This window comes from Bicyclus anynana, chromosome Z (assembly GCF_947172395.1).
Source record: "Bicyclus anynana chromosome Z, ilBicAnyn1.1, whole genome shotgun sequence".
NCBI lineage: Eukaryota > Metazoa > Arthropoda > Insecta > Lepidoptera > Nymphalidae > Bicyclus > Bicyclus anynana.
In genome coordinates this window covers 1,853,279-1,880,466 of record NC_069110.1, presented here as the reverse complement: position 1 = coordinate 1,880,466, position 27,188 = coordinate 1,853,279, and the positions used below count along the sequence as shown (strand labels likewise).

The 27,188-nt window shown below is 43.7% G+C and overlaps 2 protein-coding genes across 2 annotated transcripts; one reads left to right on the top strand and one right to left on the bottom strand.

Annotated features, from left to right (window-relative positions):
* Positions 1-375: 375 nt before the first annotated feature.
* Positions 376-15,033, bottom strand: LOC128199728 (streptococcal hemagglutinin-like; the record flags this gene model as incomplete). The annotated part of the gene is made up of 6 exons (XM_052890713.1): positions 376-1,112; positions 2,834-3,746; positions 4,272-5,321; positions 7,462-8,346; positions 10,950-11,795; positions 14,503-15,033. Coding segments are annotated over 6 exons (4,962 nt in total), but the record flags the coding sequence as incomplete, so codon positions are not given.
* LOC112045518 (uncharacterized) lies at positions 15,032-26,736 on the top strand. The gene is made up of 11 exons (XM_052890712.1): positions 15,032-15,330; positions 15,423-15,612; positions 20,794-20,971; positions 21,639-21,871; positions 22,267-22,393; positions 22,965-23,154; positions 23,665-23,791; positions 24,453-24,534; positions 24,974-25,104; positions 25,989-26,079; positions 26,651-26,736. Exons 1-11 carry the CDS (start codon positions 15,032-15,034, stop codon positions 26,734-26,736), a joined length of 1,734 nt encoding a protein of 577 aa, XP_052746672.1.
* Positions 26,737-27,188: the final 452 nt, after the last annotated feature.

Below are 27,188 nucleotides of genomic sequence, written 5' to 3'. Positions count from 1 at the left end.
AATACTATAAATTATTTAAAATTAATAGTCATTGTATTTTTTTAATTATTAACAATTTTTTTTAATTCCGTCACTGTTATGTAACAGATTAGTATCCCGCCAATTTATGTCGACTTTAATTATTAAAATTTATTTTAAAGGGATTAAATTTTATTTAAGGTACTCAACACGTTATTGTTGCGGCTTATTCCGATTAAGAAGTTTGCGCTAAGTTTACACTGGTTGTTTAGAAACTCACATGGCCGTAGCGTTTTTTTTTATAATTACTTTATTTTTTACATAAGACTTTTCTCCAAGAATTTCTGTTGTTTATGTTGTTTTATGTTAAGTAATTTTGTCTCTTTGCTTATATACATTCCATTCTTTTTTTTCTATTCATAGGTATGTGACTGGCCCTCGAATGCCGGTTGTCAAAGTGGATCTGGTGGCGGCAATGCTGGTGATGAAAGTGGTAGCGGAGATGGTAATGGAGGTGGCGAAGGGGGTGGTGGAGGTGGTGGTGATGGAGGAGGAGGTGGTGGAGGAGGAGGTGGCGGAGGAGGAGGAGGTGGAGGAGGAGGTGGAGGAGGAGGAGGTGGTGGAGGAGGCGGTGGAGGAGGTGGTGGGGGTGGTGGTGGAGGTGGTGGAGGAGGTGGAAGTGGTGATACAGGTGATAATGGAAATGGCAGTGGCGATGGAAATGGTAGTGTTAGTGGAGGAGGTGGGAACGCTGGTGGAGATGGTTTCGGTGGAGAAGGAGGCGGAGGAGGTGGCGGTGGGGAAGGAGGTGGCGGTGGCGGTGGGGGAGGAGGTGGCGGTGGCGGTGGAGGAGGAGGTGGGGGTGGAGGAGGTGGGGGTGGAGGAGGTGGGGGTGGAGGAGGAGGGGGAGGAGGGGGAGGAGGAGGAGGTGGTGATGGTGGAGGTGGTGGAGGTGTTGGGGGTGATGGAGCTGATGGAAGCGGAGGTGGTAATGGAGGCGGCGGAGGAGACGGTAGTAATGGCGGAAGCGGCGATAGTGGAAACGAAGGAGGCAACGTTGAAGGTGGAGGGGACTGGCTTCCTAACGGCTGCCCCGCAAATTTCGTCGTCCACTGGCTTATACCACATGCAAACTGCTCCCGTTTCTTCTACTGCTTAGAAGGACGAAAAGTAGAAAAAGAATGCAATGCCGGTTTGGAATTCAACCCCATCCTTCAGGTACTCGAATTTATTCACTATTAATATTTAGAACTATTGAGAAATAATAAGGAACTTAAGCTAACTTATCCCAATAACTGTACAAATCATGCCCACGTGGAATGGAATGGCAAGAACCTCCTACTCCTGGTCTTGATTCTGTCTCCCTGATATGACACGGTGCTAATGACGTGTCGACGCATGTCAACGTCCCACATTAGGGCCCGCCCCATTTTCCAGGGAACCAGCCCCATTTCCCAGGGAACCAGCGTCAATCCATCAGGTCTCTTGCCATCATGCACATACGATGTTATTTTTCGATTTTTAGTTTAGTAAAAACATTTTTATAATTTTTTTTATTTATCATCTATCCTAGTATGCGTGGGGTATCTTTATCGGTATTTTGTGCATTAATTAAGGGATTAAAGTGCTAACTTAATCTACGGAACCCTACAGTGCGCGTGGCACGACACGCACTTGGCCGGTTTTTGTCAGTAGTATGCTGCTGTTTATTAGATGCAACAGAACTGTTCTTGACATTATTTTTCTCGAGGTTTTGTAGGTCTTTCGCAACCATACATCCTCTATAGTTCACTGGGTTCACCGCACAGAACACATTTGTGTTTCTTTGGGGTTCAGTCTTTACTTAGGACCTTCTCGGTGCATTTTACACATCTAGATTCCCAAGAACAGTATTTTTGAGTGTGTCCATAAGTTAGACATTTTGGTGGAGGCTAAGGTATTTTTTGGTTTTGGACTGTGTACCCTTGACTAATTCTTTAACAGGGATTGATTGACTAATTCTTTACCACGCCTTGGGCAGAGTATAAAAATATATGAATTTTATATTATTATAATTGTTGGTTGAGACCGACGAATGGCGGTATATCCATTCCCACAGGCTAGATTACGAAATGCCTCAGGCCGGTGTCGGGCAGCAGCGACACCGGCGCGAGTAATCTAGCACTGCGCTGACCAACCCGCATGCCCAGCGTGGTCAGTACTGGGCAAAACTTTGTATGGACGGCAAAAACAAAACACAGCCCCTAGTCCCCGGCAGCCCCGCTATTCCTGGCTCTGGCAGCGGTTATGGTAACGGCGGGGCAAGGGGTGTTAAGAATCTCCGGCAGAGATTCCTCTGCCAACCCCGACGACTACCTATGGTTCCGAGACTTGGTCGCTAACTATGGGCCTCATAAGAAGGCTTAGAGTCACACAGCGGGCGATGGAACGAGCTATGTTAGGAGTATCTCTGCGTGATCGAATCAGAAATGAGGAGATCCGCAGAAGAACCAAAGTCACCGACATAGCTCAACGAGTTGCGAAGCTGAAGTGGCAATGGGCGGGGCACATAGTTCGAAGAGCCGATGGACGTTGGGGTCCCAAAGTGCTGGAATGGCGACCCCGCACTAGTAAGCGCAGTGTTGGCCGACCCCCCACCAGGTGGACTGACGACATCAAGCGAGTCGCAGGGATTCGCTGGATGCAGGCGGCTCAGTATCGTGATGTTTGGAAGTCCCTACAAAAGGCCTATGTCCTGCAGTGGACGTCCATCGGCTGATATGATGATGATGATGATGATGATGATGATGATGATGATGATGATGATGATAATTGTTGACTTTATAACGATTCTATTTTTACAGGTGTGTGACTGGCCTTGGAGTGCTGGTTGTACTGGAGAAGGTAGTGGCGGTGGAGGTGGTGGTGGTGGAGGAGGTGGTGATGGAGGCGGAGGTGGTGACGGTGGCGGTGGTGGCAATGGAGGCGGTGGTGGAGATGGAGGTGGAGGTGGTGATGGCGGTGGTGGTGAAGGAGGTGGAGGAGGTGGTGAAGGCGGTGGTGGTGGAGGTGGTGGTGGAGGTGGTGGTGGAGGTGGTGGTGGAGGTGGTGGTGGAGGTGGTGGTGGAGGTGGTGGTGGAGGTGGTGGTGGAGGTGGTGGTGGAGGTGGTGGTGGAGGTGGTGGTGGAGGTGGTGGTGGAGGTGGTGGTGGAGGAGGCGGCGATGGAGGTGGAGGTGGTGACGGTGGCGGTGGTGGCAATGGAGGCGGAGGTGGTGACGGTGGCGGTGGTGGCAATGGAGGCGGAGGTGGTGATGGTGGCGGTAGTGGCGATGGAGGTGGTGGTGGAGATGGAGGTGGAGGTGGTGATGGCGGTGGTGGTGGAGGAGGCGGAGGGGGTGGTGATGGCGGCGGCAATGGAGGAGGTGGAGGAGGTGGAGAAGGCGGCGGTGGTGGAGGCGGAGGTGGTGGTGGTGGAGGCGGAGGCGGTGGTGGAGGTGGAGGCGGTGACGGTGGTAATGGAGGCAATGGAGGTGGAGGTGGTGACGGAGGCGGTGGTGGCGATGGAGGTGGAGGTGGTGACGGTGGCGGTGGTGGCAATGGAGGCGGAGGTGGTGGCAGTGGTGGTGGTGGCAATGGAGGCGGTGGTGGAGATGGAGGTGGTGATGGCGGTGGTGGTGGAGGAGGCGGAGGGGGTGGTGATGGCGGCGGTGGTGGAGGAGGCGGAGGAGGTGGAGATGGGGGAGGTGGTGGAGAAGGAGGTGGAGGTTGGCTTCCCAATGGCTGCCCCGCAGATTTCAACGTCCACTGGCTAATACCACACGAAGACTGTGCTCGATTCTATACCTGTATCCGTGGCCAGAAACACGAACAGCAATGCAATCACGGCCTTCACTTCAATCCTATTCTTCAGGTAATTTACAAAACAGACTTTCCCTATTTTACTTAACGCTGACTTGGCAGTTGATTATTATTAGAGTTTATTAATAAGCAATACACGACAATTGGACTACCTTAAGAGCAGGTAACTTACAAATATTTAAGGTTGATATTTGACATTTTTAATAAACCAATTGTCTGTCAAATATTATCATTTCCTCAAGCATCAAACGCTTTGGTTTAATGACTGGCGCTAGGCTTTAGCATGGAAATTCGACTTTTGAATGGAATTTAGAGTAGAGAGAGCGACCGCTAGTTAACTATATTGCACGAAATTTCTACAACATTTCAAACATATTTCTCATTCAAAACGGTTCAAAAAACCTTCTTTGTACTACATTTTTTAATTATTATTGTTTAGGTTTGCGATTGGCCCTGGAATGCTGGTTGTGAAGACGGAAATGGCGGAGGTGGAGGTGAAGGAGGCGGAGGAGGTGGAGGAGGTGGCGGAGGTGGTGGTGGTGGAAATGGAGGCGGAGGTGGCGATGGAGGCGGTGGTGGCAATGGAGGCGGTGATGGAGGTGGAGGTGGTGATGGTGGTGGTGGCGGAGGAGGCGGAGGAGGTGGTGATGGCGGCGGCGGAGGTGGAGGTGGAGGAGGTGGTGAAGGCGGTGGTGGTGGAGATGGAGGTGGTGATGGAGGTGGAGGCGGTGGTGGAGACGGAGGCGGAGGTGGAGATGGAGGCGGCGGTGGTGACGGTGGCGGTGGTGGAAACGGAGGTGGTGGTGGTGACGGAGGCGAAGGTGGCAATGGAGGCGGTGGTGGAGATGGCGGCGATGGCGGTGGTGGCGGAGGTGGTGATGGAGGCGGTGGTGGAGACGGAGGTGGTGGTGGAGGTGGAGGCGGTGGTGGAGGAGGTGGTGGAGGCGGTGGTGGAGGCGGTGGTGGAGATGGAGGCGGTGGTGGTGACGGTGGCGGTGGTGGAAACGGAGGTGGTGGTGGCGACGGAGACGGAGGTGGAAACGGAGGCGGTGGTGGAAACGGAGGCGGTGGTGGAGACGGAGGCGGAGGTGGAGATGGAGGTGGAGGTGGTGATGGCGGTGGTGGCGGAGGAGGTGGAGGGGGTGGTGATGGCGGCGGCGGTGGAGGAGGTGGAGGAGGTGGTGATGGCGGTGGTGGTGGCAATGGAGGCGGAGGTGGTGACGGTGGCGGTGGTGGCAATGGAGGCGGTGGAGGAGATGGAGGGGGTGGTGGAGGTGGCGGTGGAGGTGGCGGTGGAGGTGGCGGTGGAGGTGGCGGTGGAGGTGGCGGTGGAGGTGGCGGTGGAGGAGGTGGTGGAGGTGGTGGTGGTGGAGGTGGCGGTGGCGGTGGAGGTGGTGGTGGAGGTGGCGGTGGAGGTGGCGGTGGAGGTGGCGGTGGAGGTGGCGGTGGAGATGGAGGATGGCTTCCTAATGGCTGTCCCGCAGATTTTGAAGTCCACTGGCTGTTGCCACACGTGAACTGCTCCCTATTCTACAGCTGCGTCAATGGTCAAAAACATCAACAGGAATGCCAGCATGGCTTACACTTCAACCGCGTTCTACAGGTGAGAGTAATAACAATCACTATTTTTTTGGAAATGCATACAATAGAAATAATTGGCATTAGTTAACACAGTTATTGCAAGAAGTCGAAGAATTCTTCCGCCCTTAGACCTCCATAATTCGGCCCTTCTCGTAATTTTTTTCTTTGGAGGAAGCATTCCTAGCGAACATCTACAAACTGAAAACTACTTCCCTGCCAAATTTCATCCTAGTAAGATAAGTGGTTTTCGAGTTTCTAGGATTACCTTCCGCATTATAATCGATTTTCGTCGTTATCAACCCATTTCGGCTCACTCGGGTTAGGCCAATAGTCCATCACGCTGGCCCAATGCGGATTGGCAGACTTTACACACGCAGAGAATTAAGAAAATTCTCTGGTTTGCAGGTTTCGTAACGGTGTTTTCCTTCACCGTTTGAGACATGTGATATTTAATTTTTTTAAATACACACAACTGAAAAGTTGGACGTGCGTGCTCCGGACCGGATTCAAACCCACACTCTCCAGAATCCACTAGGCTATCACGGCTCTTTAAATCGATATTACGATTGATTAAATCCTCAACACCAATCGTTTTGGAGTTATTTTCAATAATCTATACTAATATTATAAAGAGGTAAAGTTTGTAAGTTTGTAACAATTTTTTGAAATGGGGTAATCTTCGGAACTACTGGTCCGATTTTAAAAATTCTTTCACCAGTAGAATGCTACGTTATCGGGGGGTGCTATAGGCTATATTTTATACTTCTATCATATATAACTACTGAGTTATCGCGGGTTTTCTCTTACAGGTCGGACCGAAAAACTTACTTATTCGCATGCGCTGCCTCAACCATTGCGTATAACTGAAATAAATGTATGGAGGCTTTTTGAACCTTTAAAAGTTCTACAAAAAAGTCCGCGACACCATATATCTATCTTTTATATTTTAGCAAATATAGTACCTTTAGTACTTTAATAAATTATTTAAATTTTAAATTAAGGTTTACGTCATTATTTACACAACTAAACTTAAATCCTTATCAAAATAAATTATTTAATAATCACAAGGATATTATAGAGATAAGATTTGCCCTTTACAGTATGTTAATTAGTTATATAGTATCGGAGATAATACAATATTTCTGAAAGTCGCAGAAATGCCGCTATATGACGCCCTGTGGTTTCAATTACGTGGTTCCCGTTCCCGTGTGAATATGAGGACCAAACATAGCCTATGACACTCGCAAATAATGTAGCTTTCTATTGGTAAAAGAATTTTCCAAATCGGTCCAGTAGATCCAGAGATTACCCCCGACAACCACACAAACTTTACCTCTTTATAGTATTAGCATAGAAGTGGCTTGGGAAATTATAGTCTTTTGGTCATTGCACCACGCACAAAAGGCTGGACCAATTTTGCTGAGGGTAGGGATAGGATAGGGGTAGGGAAGGGGTAGGATAGAGGTAGGGTAGGGGTAATTTAGGGAAAGGGTAGGGTAGGGTAGGGTAGGGTACGGATAAGGTAGGGGTAGTGTAGGGTAGGGGCAAGGTAGAGGTAGGGGAAGGATATGGAACGTATAGGGTAGGGGAGGAGTAGGATAGGGTTGGGTAGGGGTAGGGTAGGGTTAGGGTAGGGGTAGGGTAGGTGTAGATTAGGGGTAGGGTAGGTGTAGATTAGGGGTAGGGTAGGGTAGGGTATGGATAGGTTACGGGTAGGGTTAGGGTAGGGGTAAGGTGGGGGGAGGGTAGGGTTAGCGTTAGCGGTAGGGTAGGAGTAAGGTAGGGGTAGGGTAGGGTAGGGTTGGGTAGGTTTACGAGCAGGGTAAGGTAGAGGTAGAGAAGTTTACATCAATTTTTACGCGGACGAAGTCGCGGGCGTCCGCTAGTGTAGTTATATTTTATCAAAATCAGTATTTAGTATTAGTAATTAAGCGACCGCTAGTCAATTAAATTGCACGAATTTTTTAGTAACATTACAAAGATATTTCTCATTTAAAACGGTTCAAAAAACCTTCTATGTACTACATTTTTTTATTACTGTTGTTTAGGTTTGCGATTGGCCCTGGAATGCTGGTTGTGAAGACGGAAATGGTGGTGGTGGAGGTGGAGGAGGTGGAGGAGGTGGAGGAGGCGGCGGAGGTGGCGGTGGTGGTGGTGGAGACGGAGGCGGTGGTGGAGACGGAGGCGGAGGTGGAGATGGAGGCGGTGGTGGTGACGGTGGCGGTGGTGGAAACGGAGGCGGTGGTGGCGATGGAGGCGGTGGTGGAGGTGGTGGTGGAGGCGGTGGCGGAGACGGAGGCGGTGGTGGTGACGGTGGCGGTGGTGGAAACGGAGGCGGTGGTGGCGACGGAGGCGGTGGTGGAGGTGGAGGCGGTGGTGGAGGAGGTGGTGGAGGTGGTGGTGGAGGCGGTGGTGGAGACGTAGGCGGAGGTGGAGATGGAGGCGGTGGTGGTGACGGTGGGGATGGCGGAAATGGAGGCGGTGGTGGCGACGGAGGCGGAGGTGGCAATGGAGGCGGTGGTGGAGATGGAGGTGGAGGGGGCGGAGGAGGTGATGAAGGCGGTGGTGGTGGAAGTGGAGGCGGTGGTGGAGGTGGTGGAGGAGGTGGTGGAGGTGGTGGTGAAGGCGGTGGTGGAGACGGAGGCGGCGGTGGAGGAGGTGGAGGAGGTGGTGAAGGCGGTGGTGGTGGCAATGGAGGCGGAGATGGTGACGGTGGCGGTGGTGGAAATGGAGGCGGTGGAGGAGATGGAGGGGGTGGAGGGGGTGGTGGAGATGGAGGTGGAGGTGGTGATGGTGGAGGTGGAGGAGGAGGTGGAGGTGGCGGTGGAGGTGGCGGTGGAGGAGGCGGTGGAGGTGGTGGTGGAGGTGGCGGTGGCGGTGGAGGTGGTGGTGGAGGTGGAGGATGGCTTCCTAATGGCTGTCCCGCAGATTTTGAAGTCCACTGGCTGTTGCCACACGTGAACTGCTCCCTATTCTACAGCTGCGTCAATGGTCAAAAACATCAACAGGAATGCCAGCATGGCTTACACTTCAACCGCGTTCTACAGGTGAGAGTAATAACAATCACTATTTTTTTGGAAATACATACAATAAAAATAATTGGCATTAGTTAACACAGTTATTGCAAGAAATCGAAGACTTCATCCGCCCTTAGACCTCCATAATTCGGCCCTTCTCGTAAAGTTTTTCTTTGGTGGAGGCATACCTAGCGGACATCTACAAACTGCAAACTACTTCCCTGCCAAATTTCATCATAGTAAGTTTTTCAAGATTTCATGATGAGTGACCTTTCGCATTATAATCGATATTCGTCGATATCAACCCATATTCGGCTCACTGCTAAGCTCGAGTATCCTCTCAGAATGAGAGGAGTTAGGCCAATAGTCCACCACGCTGGCCCAATGCGGATTGGCAGACTTTACACACGCAGAGAATTAAGAAAATTCTTTGGTTTGCAGGTTTCCTCACACTGTTTTCCTTCACCGTTTGAAACATGTGATATTTATTTTTTTAAAATACACACAACTGAAAAGTTGGAGGTGCATGCCCCGGACCGAATTTTAACCCACACCCTCCAGAATCCTCTAGGCTATCACGGCTCTTTAAATCGATATTATGATTGATTAAATTCTCAACACCAATCGTTTTGGAGTTATTTTCAATAATGTACTTATATTTTATCAAAATTAGTATTTAGTATTTGCAATTCAGAGCTTCACAACAAGCTCTGAACAAGCTTGTTAAGAAGCGAATACGTTTTGATATACTTTCTTCAAATACGCGCGAAATTAAAGAGGCGATCGAACGTAATAAAAGAAGCAAAAATATTCGCTAAAAATCTTGGTAGGAGTCACCTCACAAAGTTGAGGAGGACATCAGACAACAGAATCATCACTTCTCAAACAGAGATGCTAGTTGAAATTGAGAACTTTTATAAGCAGCTCTATTCAGCCCATGCTTCAAAACCCGTGCCTTACCAAATCGCGAGTGACAAGCGAGCGAGATTAGTACGCCACTACACCGATGACCTCCCAGATATCGACGAAAGTGAGATTGGCGTAGCCCTTGAACAGCTGCGGAATAACAAAACACCAGGTGACGACGGTATTACTGTAGAGCTTTTGCGAGCAGGAGGAACTCCTATTGTAAAGGAACTCACACGCCTTTTTAATATCGTAGTTACAACTGGTACGATACCAAAAGAGTGGAGCAAGAGTGTTACTGTACTCTTTTTCAAAAAAGGAGATAAAACCTTACTGAAAAATTACAGACCCATATCACTTCTGAGCCACATCTACAAGTTGTTCTCGAGGGTGATTACCAATCGCCTCTCCACAAGATTCGACGATATTCAACCACCAGAACAAGCCGGGTTTCGAAAAGGATACAGCACCGTGGACCACATTCACACGTTAAGACAGATTATACAGAAAACGCAGGAATACAATGCTTCTCTCTGCTTAGCGTTTGTGGATTACGAAAAAGCTTTTGACTCTATCGAAACCTGGGCAGTTCTCGATTCATTGCAGCGCTGCCAGGTCGATTGGCGCTACATACAAGTGTTGAAGTGTTTGTATGACGCGGCAACAATGACTGTCCAAGTTCAAGACCGTCGAACACATCCAATACCAATCCGAAGAGGAGTAAGACAGGGTGATGTTATATCCCCGAAACTCTTTACTTGTGCTCTCGAAGACGTGTTCAAGGTTTTGGACTGGAAAAGTCGGGGCGTCAACATAAACGGAGAATACATTTCACACTTGCGTTTTGCGGACGACATAGTAATATTGGCAGAATCGCTGCAAGATCTTGAGAAAATGCTGACCGACCTTAGCCATTCCTCCAGACAAGTGGGTTTAGTGATGAACATGGATAAAACTAAAATCATGCTCAATGAGCACGTCATCACGATGCCCATAATTATCGATAATGCTGGCATCGAAGTTCAGGAATACAACTACCTCGGTCAAATGATACAACTAGGTAGGAATAACTTCGACGAGGAAGCTGACAGAAGAATTCAGCTTGGTTGAGCAGCATTTGGGAAATTGCGTCGTTGCTATGGAAAGGGCTATGTTAGGAGTCTCTCTGAAGGATAAAATCCGGAACGAGGAAATCCGTAGGAGAACGAAAATAATTGATGTAGCCCAAAGAATTAGCAAACTGAAGTGGCAGTGGGCGGGCCATATCTGTCGTAGAACAGATGGCCGCTGGGGCAGACGTGTTCTGGAGTGGAGACCGCGTACTAGCAAACGCAGTGTAGGACGCCCTCCAGCTAGATGGTCCGACGACATCAAGAAGGTAGTGGGAAGTGGCTGGATGAGGAAGGCGGAGGATCGTGTGTGGTGGCGCGCTCTCGGAAAGGCCTATGTCCAGCAGTGGACGAATACAGGCTGTTGATGATGATGATTTGCAATTAAGCGACCGCTAGTGAATTAAATTGCACGAATTTTTAGTGACATTTCAAAGATATTTCTCATTTAAAACGGTTCAAAAAACCTTCTATGTACTACATTTTTTTATTACTGTTGTTTAGGTTTGTGATTGGCCCTGGAATGCTGGTTGTGAAGACGGAAATGGTGGTGGTGGAGGTGAAGGAGGCGGAGGAGGTGGAGGAGGTGGAGGAGGTGGAGGAGGTGGAGGAGGTGGAGGAGGTGGAGGAGGTGGTGGCAATGGAGGCGGTGGAGGAGATGGAGGCGGTGGAGGAGATGGAGGCGGTGGAGGAGATGGAGGCGGTGGAGGAGATGGAGGCGGTGGAGGAGATGGAGGCGGTGGAGGAGATGGAGGTGTTGGTGGAGGAGGTGGTGGAGGTGGTGGTGGAGGTGGTGGTGGAGGAGGTGGTGGAGGCGGTGGTGGCAATGGAGGTGGTGGTGGAGATGGAGGTGGAGGTGGTGATGGTGGTGGTGGTGGAGACGGAGGTGGTGGTGGAGGTGGAGGCGGTGGTGGAGGAGGTGGTGGAGGTGGTGGTGGAGGCGGTGGTGGAGGCGGTGGTGGAGACGGAGGCGGTGGTGGCGACGGAGGCGGAGGTGGCAATGGAGGCGGTGGTGGAGATGGAGGTGGAGGTGGTGATGGCGGTGATGGCGGTGGTGGCGGAGGAGGCGGAGGGGGTGGAGGAGGTGGTGAAGGTGGTGGTGGTGGAGACGGAGGTGGTGGTGGAGGTGGCGGCGGTGGTGGAGGAGGTGGTGGAGGTGGTGGTGGGGGCGGTGGTGGAGACGGAGGTGGAGGTGGTGATGGCGGCGGTGGTGGAGGAGGCGGTGGAGGTGGCGGTGAAGGTGGCGGTGGAGGTGGCGGTGGAGGTGGCGGTGGAGGTGGCGGTGGAGGTGGCGGTGGAGGTGGCGGTGGAGATGGAGGATGGCTTCCTAATGGCTGTCCCGCAGATTTTGATGTCCACTGGCTGCTGCCACACGTGAACTGCTCCCTATTCTACAGCTGCGTCAATGGTCAAAAACATCAACTGGAATGCCAGCATGGCTTACACTTCAACCGCGTTCTACAGGTGAGATTAATAACAATCACTATTTTTTTGGAAATGCATACCATAGATATAATTGGCATTATTTAACACAGTTATTGAAAGAAGTCGAAGACTTCATCCGCCCTTAGATCTCCATAATTCGGCCCTTCTCGTAAAATTTTTCTTAGGGGGAGGCATTCTTAGCGGACATCTCCAAACTGCAAACTACTTCCCTGCCAAATTTCATCGTAGTACGTTAAGTGGTTTCGAGATTTCATGATGAGTGAGACCTTTCGCATTATAATCGTTATTATGATTGATTAAATCGTCAAGACCAATAGTTTTGGAGTTATTTTCAATAATGTAGTTATATTATGTAAAAAGTTTTATAACACATTTGTTCGTAAAGTATCTCTTATTTCACCAATTTCAATATTATAATGTTATGTATCATTACGCACATGTGCCGTTATGTAAAGTAAAATGCACATGTGCTGTAATGTAATATAAAACCTTTATCTTCCGTTTAAAAAGGAACGGTCCTTTTTTAAATCTTTGCAATGAGTTTTTATGACAGAAACGTGCTCAACATTTATTAAAAAAAATAACTTTGTGTGATAAAAGACGTATAATAAAAAAAAAAACATTTAATTTTAATAATTTTGACAATAAATGACAACCATTTATCTGTAACAGAAACAAAAATTTGAATTTACTTTGTTAGTAAATTAATATTTTATAATAAATTAATATAGCTTATGGACTGATCTCATAGCTTCAAGGCTACGTGTTTCATAGCTTTATATCAATTTGCTAGTCACTATAATTTATAATATTGAAATAATCACTACGTATTGTCATAATATTGACAAAAATATTATTGTTATTTCATGCCTCTTACTTAGTACCTACCTATTAATATTTAAGATTTTAGAGGTTTTGTTTTGTATTATGATACATATATATTATTTTATGTTGAATAAGTTAACATACGAATAATTATTGATTGATCCAAATAGGTATAAGGTATAGCTTGGTCGCATACAATATAATGCAATAGTTGAAAGTTTGTATCGACTTTCACGCAGACGAAGTCGCGGGCGTACGCTAGTTGTAAATAAGTGCGGCTTACAATCATATTTTAATTATGAAACCACATTTAGTTAAAGTAAAAAAGTTTAATTATTATTATTATTATTATTTTCTTCATGAATTAAGTATAGAACGACTAGTATCCTTGTACAAGCTCAAGCTAAAACTTTATTATTTTTTTACAAAATTACTCTGTTTTTGTAAACTTGTTTAACTTTATTGTATTTTAGTTAAAGACTACTCTAATTAGCTCACATACCTCATGTACACATCAAACTTATAACATTAAACTCCTTTGGACTAATGCCGGTTAATCAAAATGAAATAGAAAATATTACAAACAGTCCTAAGAATAATGTTTCAGTTGGTTGGGATGGTATGCCTGTTAGATTAATTAAAACTAATGTATCAATAATAACTCCTCTAATGACTCATATTTGCAATCTATCTTTCTCCTCTGGTACCTTCCCTAAGGTTTTCAAAAAAGTTAAAATAATTTCGATCCACAAGGGTGGAGATTCTCTATCTCCACTACTATATGTATATTGTATATATACTACCAGCTTTATCTAAAATTATGGAAAGTGCTCTAAATAGAGGATTAATAATGTACTTCCAAAAACCTTTGGCTCCCAATCAGTTTGGACTCAGAAAAGGAACGTCTACAGAAGACGCCGTTCAGAAGATATACTCCAAATTATAAGATAATCTGATTCTCTTTCTTAAACTTTCTACATATATAGGTATATCAAAAGGCTCATCATCATCATTAGTGTATTGTTAAGCAACTGTAAAATCATCAATCACACACACACAATCCCAAATACACACGCACCAACACAAACATGCAAACACGAACATACAAGGGCATTTACGCGCATTCTTTATATTTTTTTTATTTATATAATATAATTTATGATACATTTTTAGCGTAATATTTTTATGATTGTAATTTATATAGTAGGGAAGTTCGAGCTTTCCGAGATACTTTTCAAACTAGTTCGGACAGCTGGGGCACTCATAAAATTTGACCGCAATATTAACATTTTTCTATTGTTTTTATGATTTTTGATATCTTTTTTTTGCCAAATAAAAATCTTTCTTTCTTTAGTAATACTAGCTGTATTTGCCTAAAAAAAGGGCTTCGCTATTTGTGCAAAAATGATAAGCGTATCAAAATGTCATCATAGGGAAAACAAGCAAAGGTGCAAATTAATTTCAGAAAGTGTGTTCAATGTGTGTTTAACCATGTGATAAAAAAGTCGTTTAACATAATAATAATAATAATAATAATAAAACATGGGTTATAACAGATACAATGAATACAATTCACAATTATTAATGGGCCAAACATGTTTTGCCACAAATTAGGCGTGCAAATTTTTAAATCCAGTAATACAATATAAATGTTCAAATTATTTATATATGTTACTTGTTAATTTGATTGAAAATAAAGTGACATACAGGAAATGAATACATGCGCTTTGATATGTAATTCGCAGTAAAACAATAAAAGATTTTAATTTTTCTAATGTTTTTAAAGGTATGCGATTGGCCTTGGGCCGCCGGTTGTGAAGACGGAAATGGTGGAGGCGGTGGAGGCAATGGAGATGGAGGTGGTGATGGAGGAGGTGGAGGCGGTGGTGGTGGAGGCGGAGGCGGTGGTGGAGGTGGTGGTGGAGGTGGTGGTGGAGGAGGTGGTGATGGAGGCGGAGGTGGTGACGGTGGTGGTGGTGGCAATGGAGGCGGAGGTGGTGACGGTGGCGGTGGTGGAGGAGGTGGTGGAGGCGGTGGTGGTGGAGACGGTGGTGGAGGAGGTGGAGGCGGTGGTGGAGGTGGTGGTGGAGGAGGAGGCGATGGAGGCGCAGGTGGTGATGGTGGTGGTGGTGGCAATGGAGGCGGAGGTGGTGACGGTGGCGGTGGTGGCGATGGAGGCGGAGGTGGTGACGGTGGCGGTGGTGGAGGAGGTGGAGGAGGTGGTGGAGGCGGTGGTGGTGGAGACGGTGGTGGTGGAGGCGGTGGCGGTGGTGGAGGTGGTGGTGGAGGAGGTGGTGATGGAGGCGGAGGTGGAGACGGTGGTGGTGGTGGCGGAGGCGGTGGTGGAGGTGATGGTGGAGGAGGTGGTGGAGGCGGTGGAGGAGGTGAAGGTGGAGGAGGTGGCGATGGAGGCGGAGGTGGTGACGGTGGTGGTGGTGGCAATGGAGGTGGAGGTGGCAATGGCGGTGGCGGTGAAGGAGGTGGAGGAGGTGGTGGAGGCGGTGGAGGAGGTGAAGGAGGTGGTGGTGGTGGAGGCGGAGGTGGAGGCGGTGGAGGCGAAGGAGGAGGAGGCGGCGGTGGAGGCGGTGGAGGTGAAGGAGGTGGAGGTGGCGGTGGAGGCGGTGGAGGTGAAGGAGGAGGAGGCGGTGAAGTAATAACCGACAGATGTGCCACGGACTGCCACGTACCGCACTGGAGGCACGAAACAGATTGTGACAAGTTCTGGCGCTGCGAAAACTACAGGAAAATTCTTGTTTCCTGCACCGAAGGTCTAAAGTTCAACACTAAGACACAGACCTGCGACTTCGCTTGCAACGTTGACTGCGAGAGGACAAACGTTCAGTCGTCAGTTCTACCTGACGGTGTCAACGTGTTTCTGCCGTGGAGAAAAGTTGAAGAGTATATTCATAATGGCAAATTAGAAGCCGACATTGTATTATAATTATATAATATATTCTTTAATACTGCTGTAAATGTTTATTAATTTGACAAGTTTACTTCATACAGTAACTTCGACTCTTTCTTTTGTTATTGCACTTTTTTTGGCTTTTCTAAAAGAAAATTTACAAAATCAAACTAAATTTTGGTTTTTAATGTTGTAATAGAAATTTCTAGATTTAAAACCTAGCTTTGCATACTTTTTAATGAAAGTAATTAATAAATATAATAATAAATTTTATTTGCAAGTGTTCACGAAAATTTTGGATGATAGAACGTCGTAATTTAAATTCAGGAATTTAAAGACCTCGAGTTACCACATCAACCATCCAATATACTTTCATCTCTTTGATAATTCTGGCTTCAGAGTATTCTCAAAAGATGTTGAAAATATATTATGGATACTTACGAATTAAATTTTTCTAAAAATTTCGTAATCCTGATATCTATGTCATTTAGTAAGCAGTTTAAACAACTTTTTTAAGTTAATTATTTTTCCAATGGTCCAAAAATGTTTTAACTATTCTTCATTAAACAGTTTTTTATTTAATCGAGTACAGCTTATACATATATTGTATAAAGATATTATTTTTTTATTATTATACTTAGATTATTATATTTTTTATTTCAAAAGTTCTGATTTTGTATTTTCTATAATAAAATAAAATACTTTTTGTACTAATGTATTATTTTTACCCAAAACTGACTTCTTGCTAAAAATCAGAATTATAAAATATCTTAATTCATCAGATATCTAGAGAGAAGAGAAATAAAATAAAACAATTCACATTTATAAGTATTTTGTCTAATCTCATTGGGAAGTTATATAAAAAAGTTATGTAAAATATTTTGCTAAATACAAATATATTTCGTATTATACAAATAATTTGATTGATATACAAATAATAAATACAAATAATAAATTGTGGGTACCTACAAATCTATATATATATATAAAAGAAAGTCGTGTTAGTTACTCCACTTATAACTCAAGAACGGCTGAACCGATTTAGCTGAAAATTGGCAGGGAAGTACTTTAGAGCCAGTACTTTTTTTTTGTAGGGGTAGGGTTTTTACAGGACGCACAATTTTCGCCTATCGTTTGCGTCTTTGATACTGTCAGAGGTATGGGTAGAATAAACTTTTACCTCTTCCAAGGAAACTTGCTTACAAATTTGTTTTTTAATTAGGATTAAGCTCGCGCTTGACCACGATCTCACCTGATGGTACCAGTAAGTGTAGATGTAGCCTAAGGTGGAACACATTTGCCTAGAAGATGCCTATTCACTCTCATCTTAAAGATGCCCAGGTTGTAAGAATTAGGAAATACTGACTTCGGAAGAGAGTTCCATACTCTAGCCATACGAATAAGAAACGGAGAAGCAAATTGCTTCTTATAGACTACAAGCCCTTGAACAAAAATTACCTGTGAAATTAACTAACGTGAATAATGCTTAGAAGGCTGTTACTATATCAGAAAATATCTCTGAGCACTATGCCGTCATTTCTCAGCGGTACAGGTGAGTACGCAAGTGAATGGAATTTCTCAGGTACAAATGATGAATTACGACAAATTGTTAACGACTATTAATCTTTGAGCAATTCAAGTTAAATGGTGTAAATCGGTCCTCATATTATGCACTCACACAAACTTCAGCGCCTGCAGTCTGCAAAAAAACTAGGTCGCAAATTATAGGTACCATCTCTGTCTGTCCTATGATATCCTGGTAAACACGCCTGCCTAGAAATCAATGACTGACTACCTGCAACGCCACCAATATAGTTTTTAAGTGAATTACTTTCATAACTGCACACATACGAATTTATGACCATAAGTGTGAGAGAGATGAAAACTAATTGCATCCCATTTATACATCAACTAGCGCACGCCAGCGACTTCGTCCGCGTGAAACTCGATGTAAACTTTCAACTACCCCTACCCTACCCCTACCCTTACCCCTTTTTCCAATTTGCCGCGCAATTTTTAAATTTTTTTCTGTCATAAAAACCTTCTACTGGCAATAAAAAATACATGAAATCGGTCCAGCCGTTCACGCGTGATGGCGTGACCGAGGGATATATGGATTCATTGTTATATATTTAGATGATGCACCCTCACGGAACCTACATATACTATATATGAATATTTTACACACTCTGCACTTTGTGCTGTGCTGTAAAACCATCTCCTCATTTTAATAAAACCTGAAAGTTTGTCATCATGTAAGGTAACCAAGTGAGTAAGTAGGTAAGGCATTTGGATATAAACTTCATACAACTAAAGACATTGCTAAAAATCCAAATTCAACCTTCCGTATACTACTACAACTTTTTATTCCTTACTTTTGTTTTTAGCAAATAACAGCTGGCCTATTCACTATTTTGGTCTTTTTCTTCATTTCTTTTGTCTTCGGTTCTTTTTATCAACCTATTGAAATAAACATCAAATCAATTGACAAAATGTCATTTACCTACTGTGTGATATGCACCAGTAAGCAGCGGATGACAATTTAAAATTTAATCTCAGTTTGGTACTTATATAAATACTTCAAATATAGTGATTAAACCTGCTCGGCTACATACTGGGTGTAATTCGAACAATTTTTGTGTAATCGTATTTTGTGGCAATATGATCAGTAGAGAACACAATACGATCTTAGTAAATTAAGTAGTGAAGATATTGATCACACCCTGTTTTTCGGAAATCGAGTTTTCAGACATAGGCGTCCACATATCCGCATCGTACGTATCGGACGCATCGCATCAAACAGATTTTTACTGTTACGTTAAAAAAAACAGTTGATACGATCCACACGATGCGGATTAGTGGACGCACTTGTATGACTTTCTATACAAAGTATTGTACAATCCGTTTGATGCGATGCGTCCGATACGTACGTGGCGCACCTGTGTACGTAAACGTTCAGTTTCATTAGTAAAAGCGCCCACCTCCTACAAACACCTACTTTCCACCTGTGTCACCCACCACTCCCTGTCTAGCCACCCCCCGATCACAGGATGCACGTTTACCTCTTTCTGATTTATGTGCTCCTAGTAGAAATGCACCGGATGCTGCAATTGTTACAGCTAACCGTGCAGTGTGACCTCGGCTGCAGAGGTTGATGTCATCTATAATACGCACGTACTCGTAACTGGAAGACCGAATGTTCCTATATGTACCATTTTTTGTACGTATTCTAAAAAAAAAATCTATATAATTAAAATTGCCCCCGAAACCCCCTGCGTACTGCGTTGGAACTGTTTTCGAGATTCAGAATATATATTATAACTAAATACAGGAATTGTTCATTTAAAGGTGGGAATGAGATAAAACTATGTATCTGTTTACTTTACAGTGCATTTGTAGTAGCGCCCACCTCCTGCAAACAGCCATCCCCTCCCATTTGTTTCACCCATTACTCCCTGTCTAGCCATCTCCCTATCATTGGATGCACTCGCACCTCGTACTCATTTATGTGATCCTAGTAGAAATGCATCGGGTTCTGCAATTGTTGAAGCCGACCACGATCAGTGTGACCTTGACTGCAGAGCTTGCTCTTATTGCTACTACAATTTAATGCATACAAATAAAATGGAAGTGTCTTTCACTGCTTCCTCTGAAGTGCTTATAAGATCTATACTTAATATTATAAATGCTAAAGTAAGTCTGTCTGTCTGTCTATCACCTTTTCGCGGCTAACCCGCTGAACCGATTTGAACGAAATTTGATAAAGAGATAAAGTGCGCCTTAGAGCAGAACATAAGCTACTTTTTTCCCGGAATGATCCACGAAGTAAAAAAGACGCGAACGAAGTTGCTAAATAACACAATTGAACTTTTTGAATTATGACAATTACTGTGTCGGAAAAGTCAAGACATCTGAGATTTTTCATCGAAAACGCACGCTGCTTAATTCCTTTATGATATAAGCAAACAAGGTAAATAATTTCTCTTCTTAGATCTACAAAAAATCTGCGAGGGCATGTATCGCCTAAAAAAACATCTCACCCTTTATCCCCACCATTTATTAAAAAAAAAATGTGAAGTATGTACAATTAAAGTTTTTTCCCACTTTTCAGGGACGAAGTCGTTGGCGTCCGCTAATATAAAATACCTAAAATAGTACGTATAACAAGTCAATAAAGCATTTATTGGCTGTGATGCCAATTATTTTTAATTGCTTGTTATTTTACTATGCATGTAATTGCACATACCTACTCGAAAGTATACTTATTAGTGCAAATCGCTTACACCATGCGGGGTATATTCGTATTGCTTACTGCTTGGATAGCAAAGGTATGAAAAGTTTGATATGCTTTCCTTTATACATCCCGTGGCAGTAGGAGATCAAAATATGTAGAAATCATTTAAATAGAAAAACAATCTACAATCGCAAGCGCTTCGAAAATTGAAAACTGCATGAGAGTGACATTTGTTACCGACAGGTCTTCGAAACACCACAGCCCTTGATATGAGCCGTATTTATCAATCTTCCGACGACTCGCTTGGTGTCGTCAGTCCCAACAAGTAGGAGGTCGATTAGGACTGCGCTTTGTCGTGCGGGGTATAAATCTAGCGCCTTCAACCCCAACGTTCATCGGCACTTCGTACTATGTGCTCCACCCATTGCCACTTAAGTTTCTCAGCTCAGCCAGGTACCTACTATGAGCAAGACTCCGTCCATCGCCCACTGACTGGTCTCTTGTCTGCATAGACACAGAGACTATAACATAACGTTGTAAAAAAAAGGCGAGTCGGACTCTGGAAGAAAAGGTTCCGTATCTATAAGAACGCACAAAACAATACACGTTTATTGTATAGGAGGGAACACTCTTTAATATTTCATTTATCTGTTATTGGTTACAGCGGCAACAACAACTTTTTAATTTTAATTTTAAAACAGAACTGCGTGTGTGCTTTCATTTGAGACCCGTTCGAGTATATTTGCAGATATTTCCCCACTTTCAACTCCCAGAACTTTTAAACGGCTCATACGATTTTCATCATACATGTCTAAGAATACTCACCCTTAAGTTACCTTTTTATAAAAAAAAATGATAACTTCATCTGTTCTGGAGCTATGGTGCCAAAGACAGACAGACACGTCAAACTTGTAAAGGCCCTATTTTTGCGTCGGGGGTTAAAAAGCATTAATTCAGTAGCTTTGTTGTGTCAGAGCGATGGTTCGCGCGCGCACTTCAGCAACATGTCCCACGAGTTCACAACACCGGCCGACGAGCTCGGGCCCATCCTGCCGGACGACGGAGTGCAGGCCTCCACCGTGGTCGCGGGCCTCATGCCGGACTCCTTCGCTGAGATGTTCAACTTCCTCGACGGCGATAGTTTCGGCATTGGTACGACTCTTTCTCAAAGAGTCATTCATCATCATAGTTAATAACCTATATTCGGCCCACTGCTGAGCACGAATCTCCTCTCAGAATATGAGTTAGGCTAATAGTTCACCACGATGGTCTAAAGCGGATTGGCAGACTTCACCCACCTAGAGAGTTAAGAAAATTCTCAGGTATGCAGGTTTCTTCAAGATGTTTTTCCTTCACCGTTTGAGACACGTGATATTTGCCCCGAACCGGATTCGAACCCACACCCTCCGGAATCGGAGGCAGAGGTCATATCCACTGGGGTATGACGGCTCTTAAGGCTTTAATTGATACGTAATAATTATTATCAACCAATGCATGTCCATTGTCGGCAATAGGCAAAAACATAGCCCACATATTGGATACACTTCCAAACACTACGGTCTTGCGTCGCCAGCATCCACCGGCTCCCTGTGACGATGTCGTCAGTCTACCTAATGGGTGGGTCGACTAACACTGAGCTTTGTGGGGTCGCCATTTCTTGTGACCCGATCGAATCTTTAAACTATTTGCCACTTCAGCAGCGTTGCTGAGTTTCTTCTCTCTCTGAAAATGAAGAAGGAGAATGAGGATCTCCTCATATTTTGTTCGATCATCCAGAAAAACTTGAAACAATGAGCATTAAGACAATTTGGTAATGCAGGTCCAATGCACGAATTCGTGTATGGGTGGCAAGCGATCGTAAACACGATGAGCATGAAGAACAACGTGGAGGTACGCAAGCGCGCGGGCTTGCAGCGGTTTGCTCTGGCCGGCATCAACGGCATCACCTTGATAGCTCACGGCGGCGCCACTGAGATCATGATCAACGGCACCCGTACCTACTGTTTCGGAGGGGTCGCACGCCCGCCAGGCCGCCGCAGCGTCATCTGCAAGGTCAGTATTATCAGCGTTTTTTCAAAGTCCACTAAAGACCAGGAGGGTCTGGTCTTTACAGGCTTAAAGTGCTCTCCGAGACACGTCCATCTGAGATTTTTTCGAATATTTCTTGGATGAAAGAAAATCTCTACATTTAATAGCTCGTACTAGAATCCGAACTCTAGAATCTTGCTATTTAGCTATTTGTTACATATCCAGCCGTGCTCTGATTAGTTCTTTTTTTCCTGCATAGCAAAAATGTTACAATTAATCGTGTCTAGTGGTGTTGGTTGGTGACTTTCGTGTGCCATTGTGTCCTATTTAGGGGTCACCTAGAAAACATGAAAATATGAAATTTTGTCTAACAGAATCAAAATAAGTGGTGGTGATGATGTTTATGGCGTAACTTCCAGGGTGCAATGTACCAAGAAGGCCGGTTCTCCTGCAAGGTGCCATATCTTCGATATCCGACAGTCTTGGGTTACCGATACTGTATTGATCAGTACGCTTCTGTAGCTACCTTCGATGGAACGTATAAGAGTAAGTATTGTATCTCACAAATTGATAAATATTATTTAAATATTTAATTTGATGTAATTATCAAGTAACATTTGTTATTATTACCCTAATAATAAGCCGTGCCTCGGAGACCACGTATAGCCTGTCCCTGTTATTATCATTAACATCGGATAATGAATCGGTCGTTAATTAGTTTAACATAATCACCGCAACCCGCTTCGGAGTAGCGCGGTGGTTCTAAGCCCCATATCACACTAATATTAAAACCTCCTCCTTTTTTTTTGAAGTCGGTTAATAAAGACGAAAGTTTGTGTGTAAGTGTGTAAGTATGTTTATTCCTCCTTTACGCTGCGGCTACTGAAGCGATTTGGCTGAAATTTGGAATGGAAATAGATTTTACTCTGGATTAACATATAGGCTACTTTTCATTCCAGAAAAATCCATGGTTCCCGCGGGATTCGTGAAAAACTAAATTCCACGCGGACGAAGTCGCGGGCGTCCGCTAGTCTTCTATAAAGAGCCTGGCCCTGCAGTAGGCTGTTAAATTGGTTTATAATGATGAATCTGGAAAATACTTAGTGTTGTTTTTCAGCCACGTACTGCTCTCGAGGGGAGTCGATACCGAAGTTCCACTATGACTACATCTGCGAGAGAAGAGATGTCAAGATCAAGCGCGTCAACCTCACCGACCCCAACGAGCGTTTCAACATACGGAACCCGATAATTCGCCGCGCGGAGTACTACCGGGCGCCCTACGATATACTGAAGGCGTGTCCTGACTGGTACAACTAGAACTACTTTTTTTCTGGGGAGGGAAATTCCAAATTCAAATTCAAAATTCGTTTATTTAAAACTGTGTGCCTAGTAGGAGTTTTCCGACGAATCCACGCGACATCGTCACCCAGGTCCGACGAAATACTCTCTACGTACTTTTCACCCCGAAACAGGGATGAAACGCAATTGCAATTGCACGTTGTAGAGTCAACATCTCCTGAGGATGCTCCGGTTTAGGGGTGAAACGTACGTAGAGAGTATTACGTCGGACCTGGGTGACGTTGTCGCTTGGGTTCGTTGACTTTTCGCGGATAATAGCAAAAACAAAAAAATATTATATAATATTCATTATGAACTTCCGCAAGGTAACGCCTGCTTCTATTCAACACCAACAAGAGCTTATAAATGGTAGAGGTACTCAACATTGTGGACATCCACAATATACTCCCTTATGTTCATCTGCCGGCTCCCCTGCTATATCTACTCTTAGACGTCACATCATCAGTTCCGTTGGTCAGGTATGGCTGCAACCTGCGCATCTCCCCAGAGGTCTTGCACCAGCCTCTGCCAGCGATGCTCGACGTCAACGAGACCGCTTTCGTTGGTCACGGCGGAAAGTACTGGCTGGCGCTTTACTATACTCAGGTAACCCAATGTTTTGTTCTTTTTAGTGATTTTTTTTTTATTATTTATTAATTAAAAATATAAATTAATATAATATATTAATTATTTACTACGATTGGATACATTTATTTAAATCGGGCCTTTTTAAATCTTAATGAAAGAAAAATAATTTTTGCTTTCAAAGCTTCTCGTACAAAACACTTAAAACATTATTTATAAAAGTAGTATTAGAATACATCTGTAATTTAATCTGTAATGTTCAAAAAAAACCGATATTTAAAATCTTAATTCCAGCAGCATTGAAAAATCTTTTTGGGTGGAAAAAATTCAAAGGGGGTGAAATAGAGGTTGAAAGTTTGTATGGAAAGTCCTTCATTTTTAGAGTTACAGTTTTAAAAATATGTTCATAAATTATGAAAAAAAAAAGAAATATAATGTAATTCTAAATTTTTTTAATTCAACCCATAAAGTGGTGAAATAGGGTTTGAAAATTTACATTGAATTCCACGTGGATGAAGTCGCGGGCGTTCGCTAGTAAATAAATAAAAGTCTTACCTATTACGCTTGATCCAAATGTTTTGTTGTTGTTGATTATCGGTCTATCTCTCTCAGATTGGAAGGAATATTGAAGGATTTATAATGTTTTTTTGTTTAGTTAATAAAGTTTTTTAATTATTTCCAGTTGTCAACATACGCCATTTACTTCCAAGCACATGGAGAGTACCCGTGGCAATCCAACAGACCAATCGTTTCTATTGACAAGGGTAAGTGTTAAAATTCAAAATTAAGAAGAAACAAATATCTTAGCATGACACGGGAGTAGGTCCTCTTTTACAACTAGTTAACACTCCCCCTATCCGCTCGTGTTGTTCACCCTGCCCAGCCAAATTTGGTATGATCCTACAAGGCTCTTCGAACTGTGAAAATCCCGCTTATTCTCCGACGAATCGAATAATATAAAAATGAATCTCTGAATGTGTTACTGAGCGCAAATTTCGGGCACTGTATTACCGATTTCGCTAATTCTTTTATTAGTATATTCCCTGAAATACGAATATGGTTCTTACGAAGAGAAAAAGGTAGGGAGGGGTAGTGTACGGTAGTTGTAATGTGGTAGGTTTTGGGCAGAGGTAGGGAACCTTGACCGGGTCCGCTAGTATTTTTTTTTAATATTACAAACATTTGTGTATACTCTGTTTTCAGGTGGTATTTGGGAACAGCTCCTCAAAGCTAACATCGGTCCCGATATGAATTTGCACTACAATTTGAACGGCATCTACAACAGATATCCCGGCGGGATAGTAGCGCCAGACTTGATGAGAAATGACGGCCAGGTAGGATTCGTGAGAAAATTAAAATAATAAAGTAATTAAAAAAATAATAAAACTCGTTCCAAAAATAAAATAACATACATGTAAGAGAAACTCAAAAAAATGTGGCGGTTAGTAGCGCCATCTCTCGTGTCTTCTTCAAACACAATTAATTAATGATACGAGGTAGGGATTGTATATGTCTTATTTTTTCTACTAGTACATCGGTGATGAACAGTTTTTCTTACGCATCAAATTTGATTGAATGGTCATGAAAAAGAAGTAAATTTTTCTACTTCGGTTTCCTCGTAGCATTGAGATGAAAAAGCAAGCACGATTATATAATATAGACATTCTGTTTGCTTGAGACTGTAAACTAAATTAAAATTCTTTGCCTAGGAACCATTCACTGGTGAATACTTATTTGTTATAGCCCAGTCATTATAGTAAGTTGGTTGACCTGAAGTGATGCTGTGACCCGCGCGGCTCTCCGCCCTTTATATCGAAAACGGTTCACCGTATAAAACAATTATTAAGACAAAATTTGTAGAAAATTTTGTATTCTACAACATTGATAATAAATACAAATAGCACAAAACCCATAGGAAATGAGATACTTACATAAAAAGCGTAAAAACCGATTTTTGTGACCTTTGACCTTGAAATTTAATAGTTGCGTACATCCTACCATATGTAGGTTTTGAGACAACATTCAAGGTGTCAATATACAAATATTTCGAGACTTACAGCTGGGTATCTCAAACTTAGAGATACTTACCTAATTTAAGCTTATATGACTGAGCTATTGTGCAAGGCAGCATAATTGTCTTGTACGGCGAGCAAGCGAAGGATTCTAAGATTGAAACAGTGAGGGGTTGAAAAAATATAATAATTTTGAATTTAAACAGGTTCAGTCATCCAACTTCAGAACGGACACCCGTGATGGCGCTCCAGAGGACATCATCATCGGTAACGCGCATTTAGCCGCGGAAGGTCCTGGTGAGTCACGGCTTTTTAACCCCATTGCAAAATCGAGTGGTGTTATTTTATATTTGTAGTAGCTGACGCCGCGCGGTTTAACCCGAATGGTTCCCGTTCCCGTATGAATACGGGGATAATATGTAGCCTTGCTCGATAAATCGGCTATCTAAAACTGAAAGATTTTTTTGAATCAGACCAGATTAGCGCGTTCAAGCAAAGAAACAAACAAACTCTTCAGCTTTGTAATATTAGTATACATGTACTTTTTTGTGTGTAAGTATATCTCTGTAAATTTTCCCTCGAACGGTGAACCGATTTTCAGTTAGTTGGTTTTTTTTGTAAGGTCCCATTATCATGAGTATTTAAGCCGTTTTATGAAAATTGACACAGACTTTTAATATTTATGTTTTTGAAATCGGTTCTATTTTTATTATTATCAGTAAATTTTCTCAGCTTGAAGTTGGATAGTAGCTTCGAAGAGCTCGTTAAGCCGTCGGTTCCAATTACTATGACTAACAGCAGTGGTCGTTATTTAAAATTATAACCATAAACACGAAGGGTTATTGCATTTATTAATTGGTTGTTTCAGGTGGTGACTCCAACGCCGGCGGTTATAAGTTCATACACGACTCACAAATACAAAGCAGCTTTGGGCATGGGAAGAATTTATCTTGAAGACCAACTTAGTTTATTAGGATGTACTGTTATTTTGCACTAAAATTCGAATCTTCGCCTGGTAATAAAAAGAGTAATTCAGCAAACTCCTAAGAAATCATAAGGTTTTTAACCCTGCAGTGGTCGTGCAGAAGCAGATTACATCCCTTTATCAAACTAATATTATAAAGGCGAAAATTTGTGTGTGTAAGTGTGTTTGTTCCTCCTTTACGCTGCGGCTACGGCAGTGATTTGACTGAAATTTTAATTCAATTAGATTTTACTCTTTTTAACATAAAAGCTACTTTTCATTCCGAAAAAATCCATGGTTCCAGCGAGATTCGTGTAAAACTGAATTCCACGCGCACGAAGTCGCGGGCGTCCGCTAATATATAATAAAAGCGAAAGGACACCTATTACAAAATATCGAAAATCGCTTAACGTACATTGATGAAATTTGACAGGGAGGTAGT

What these genes read in the sequence shown, in the direction of transcription:
- LOC112045518 (XM_052890712.1), top strand. Translation starts at nt 15,032, where the DNA reads ATGGTGGAGGAGGTGGTGGAGGCGGTGGAGGAGGTGAAGGTGGAGGAG. An exon ending in CGGCGATAGTTTCGGCATTG is followed by an intron (nt 20,972 to 21,638) that starts GTACGACTCTTT and finishes TTGGTAATGCAG; the next exon opens with GTCCAATGCACGAATTCGTG. An exon ending in TTTAGCCGCGGAAGGTCCTG is followed by an intron (nt 26,080 to 26,650) that starts GTGAGTCACGGC and finishes TGGTTGTTTCAG; the next exon opens with GTGGTGACTCCAACGCCGGC.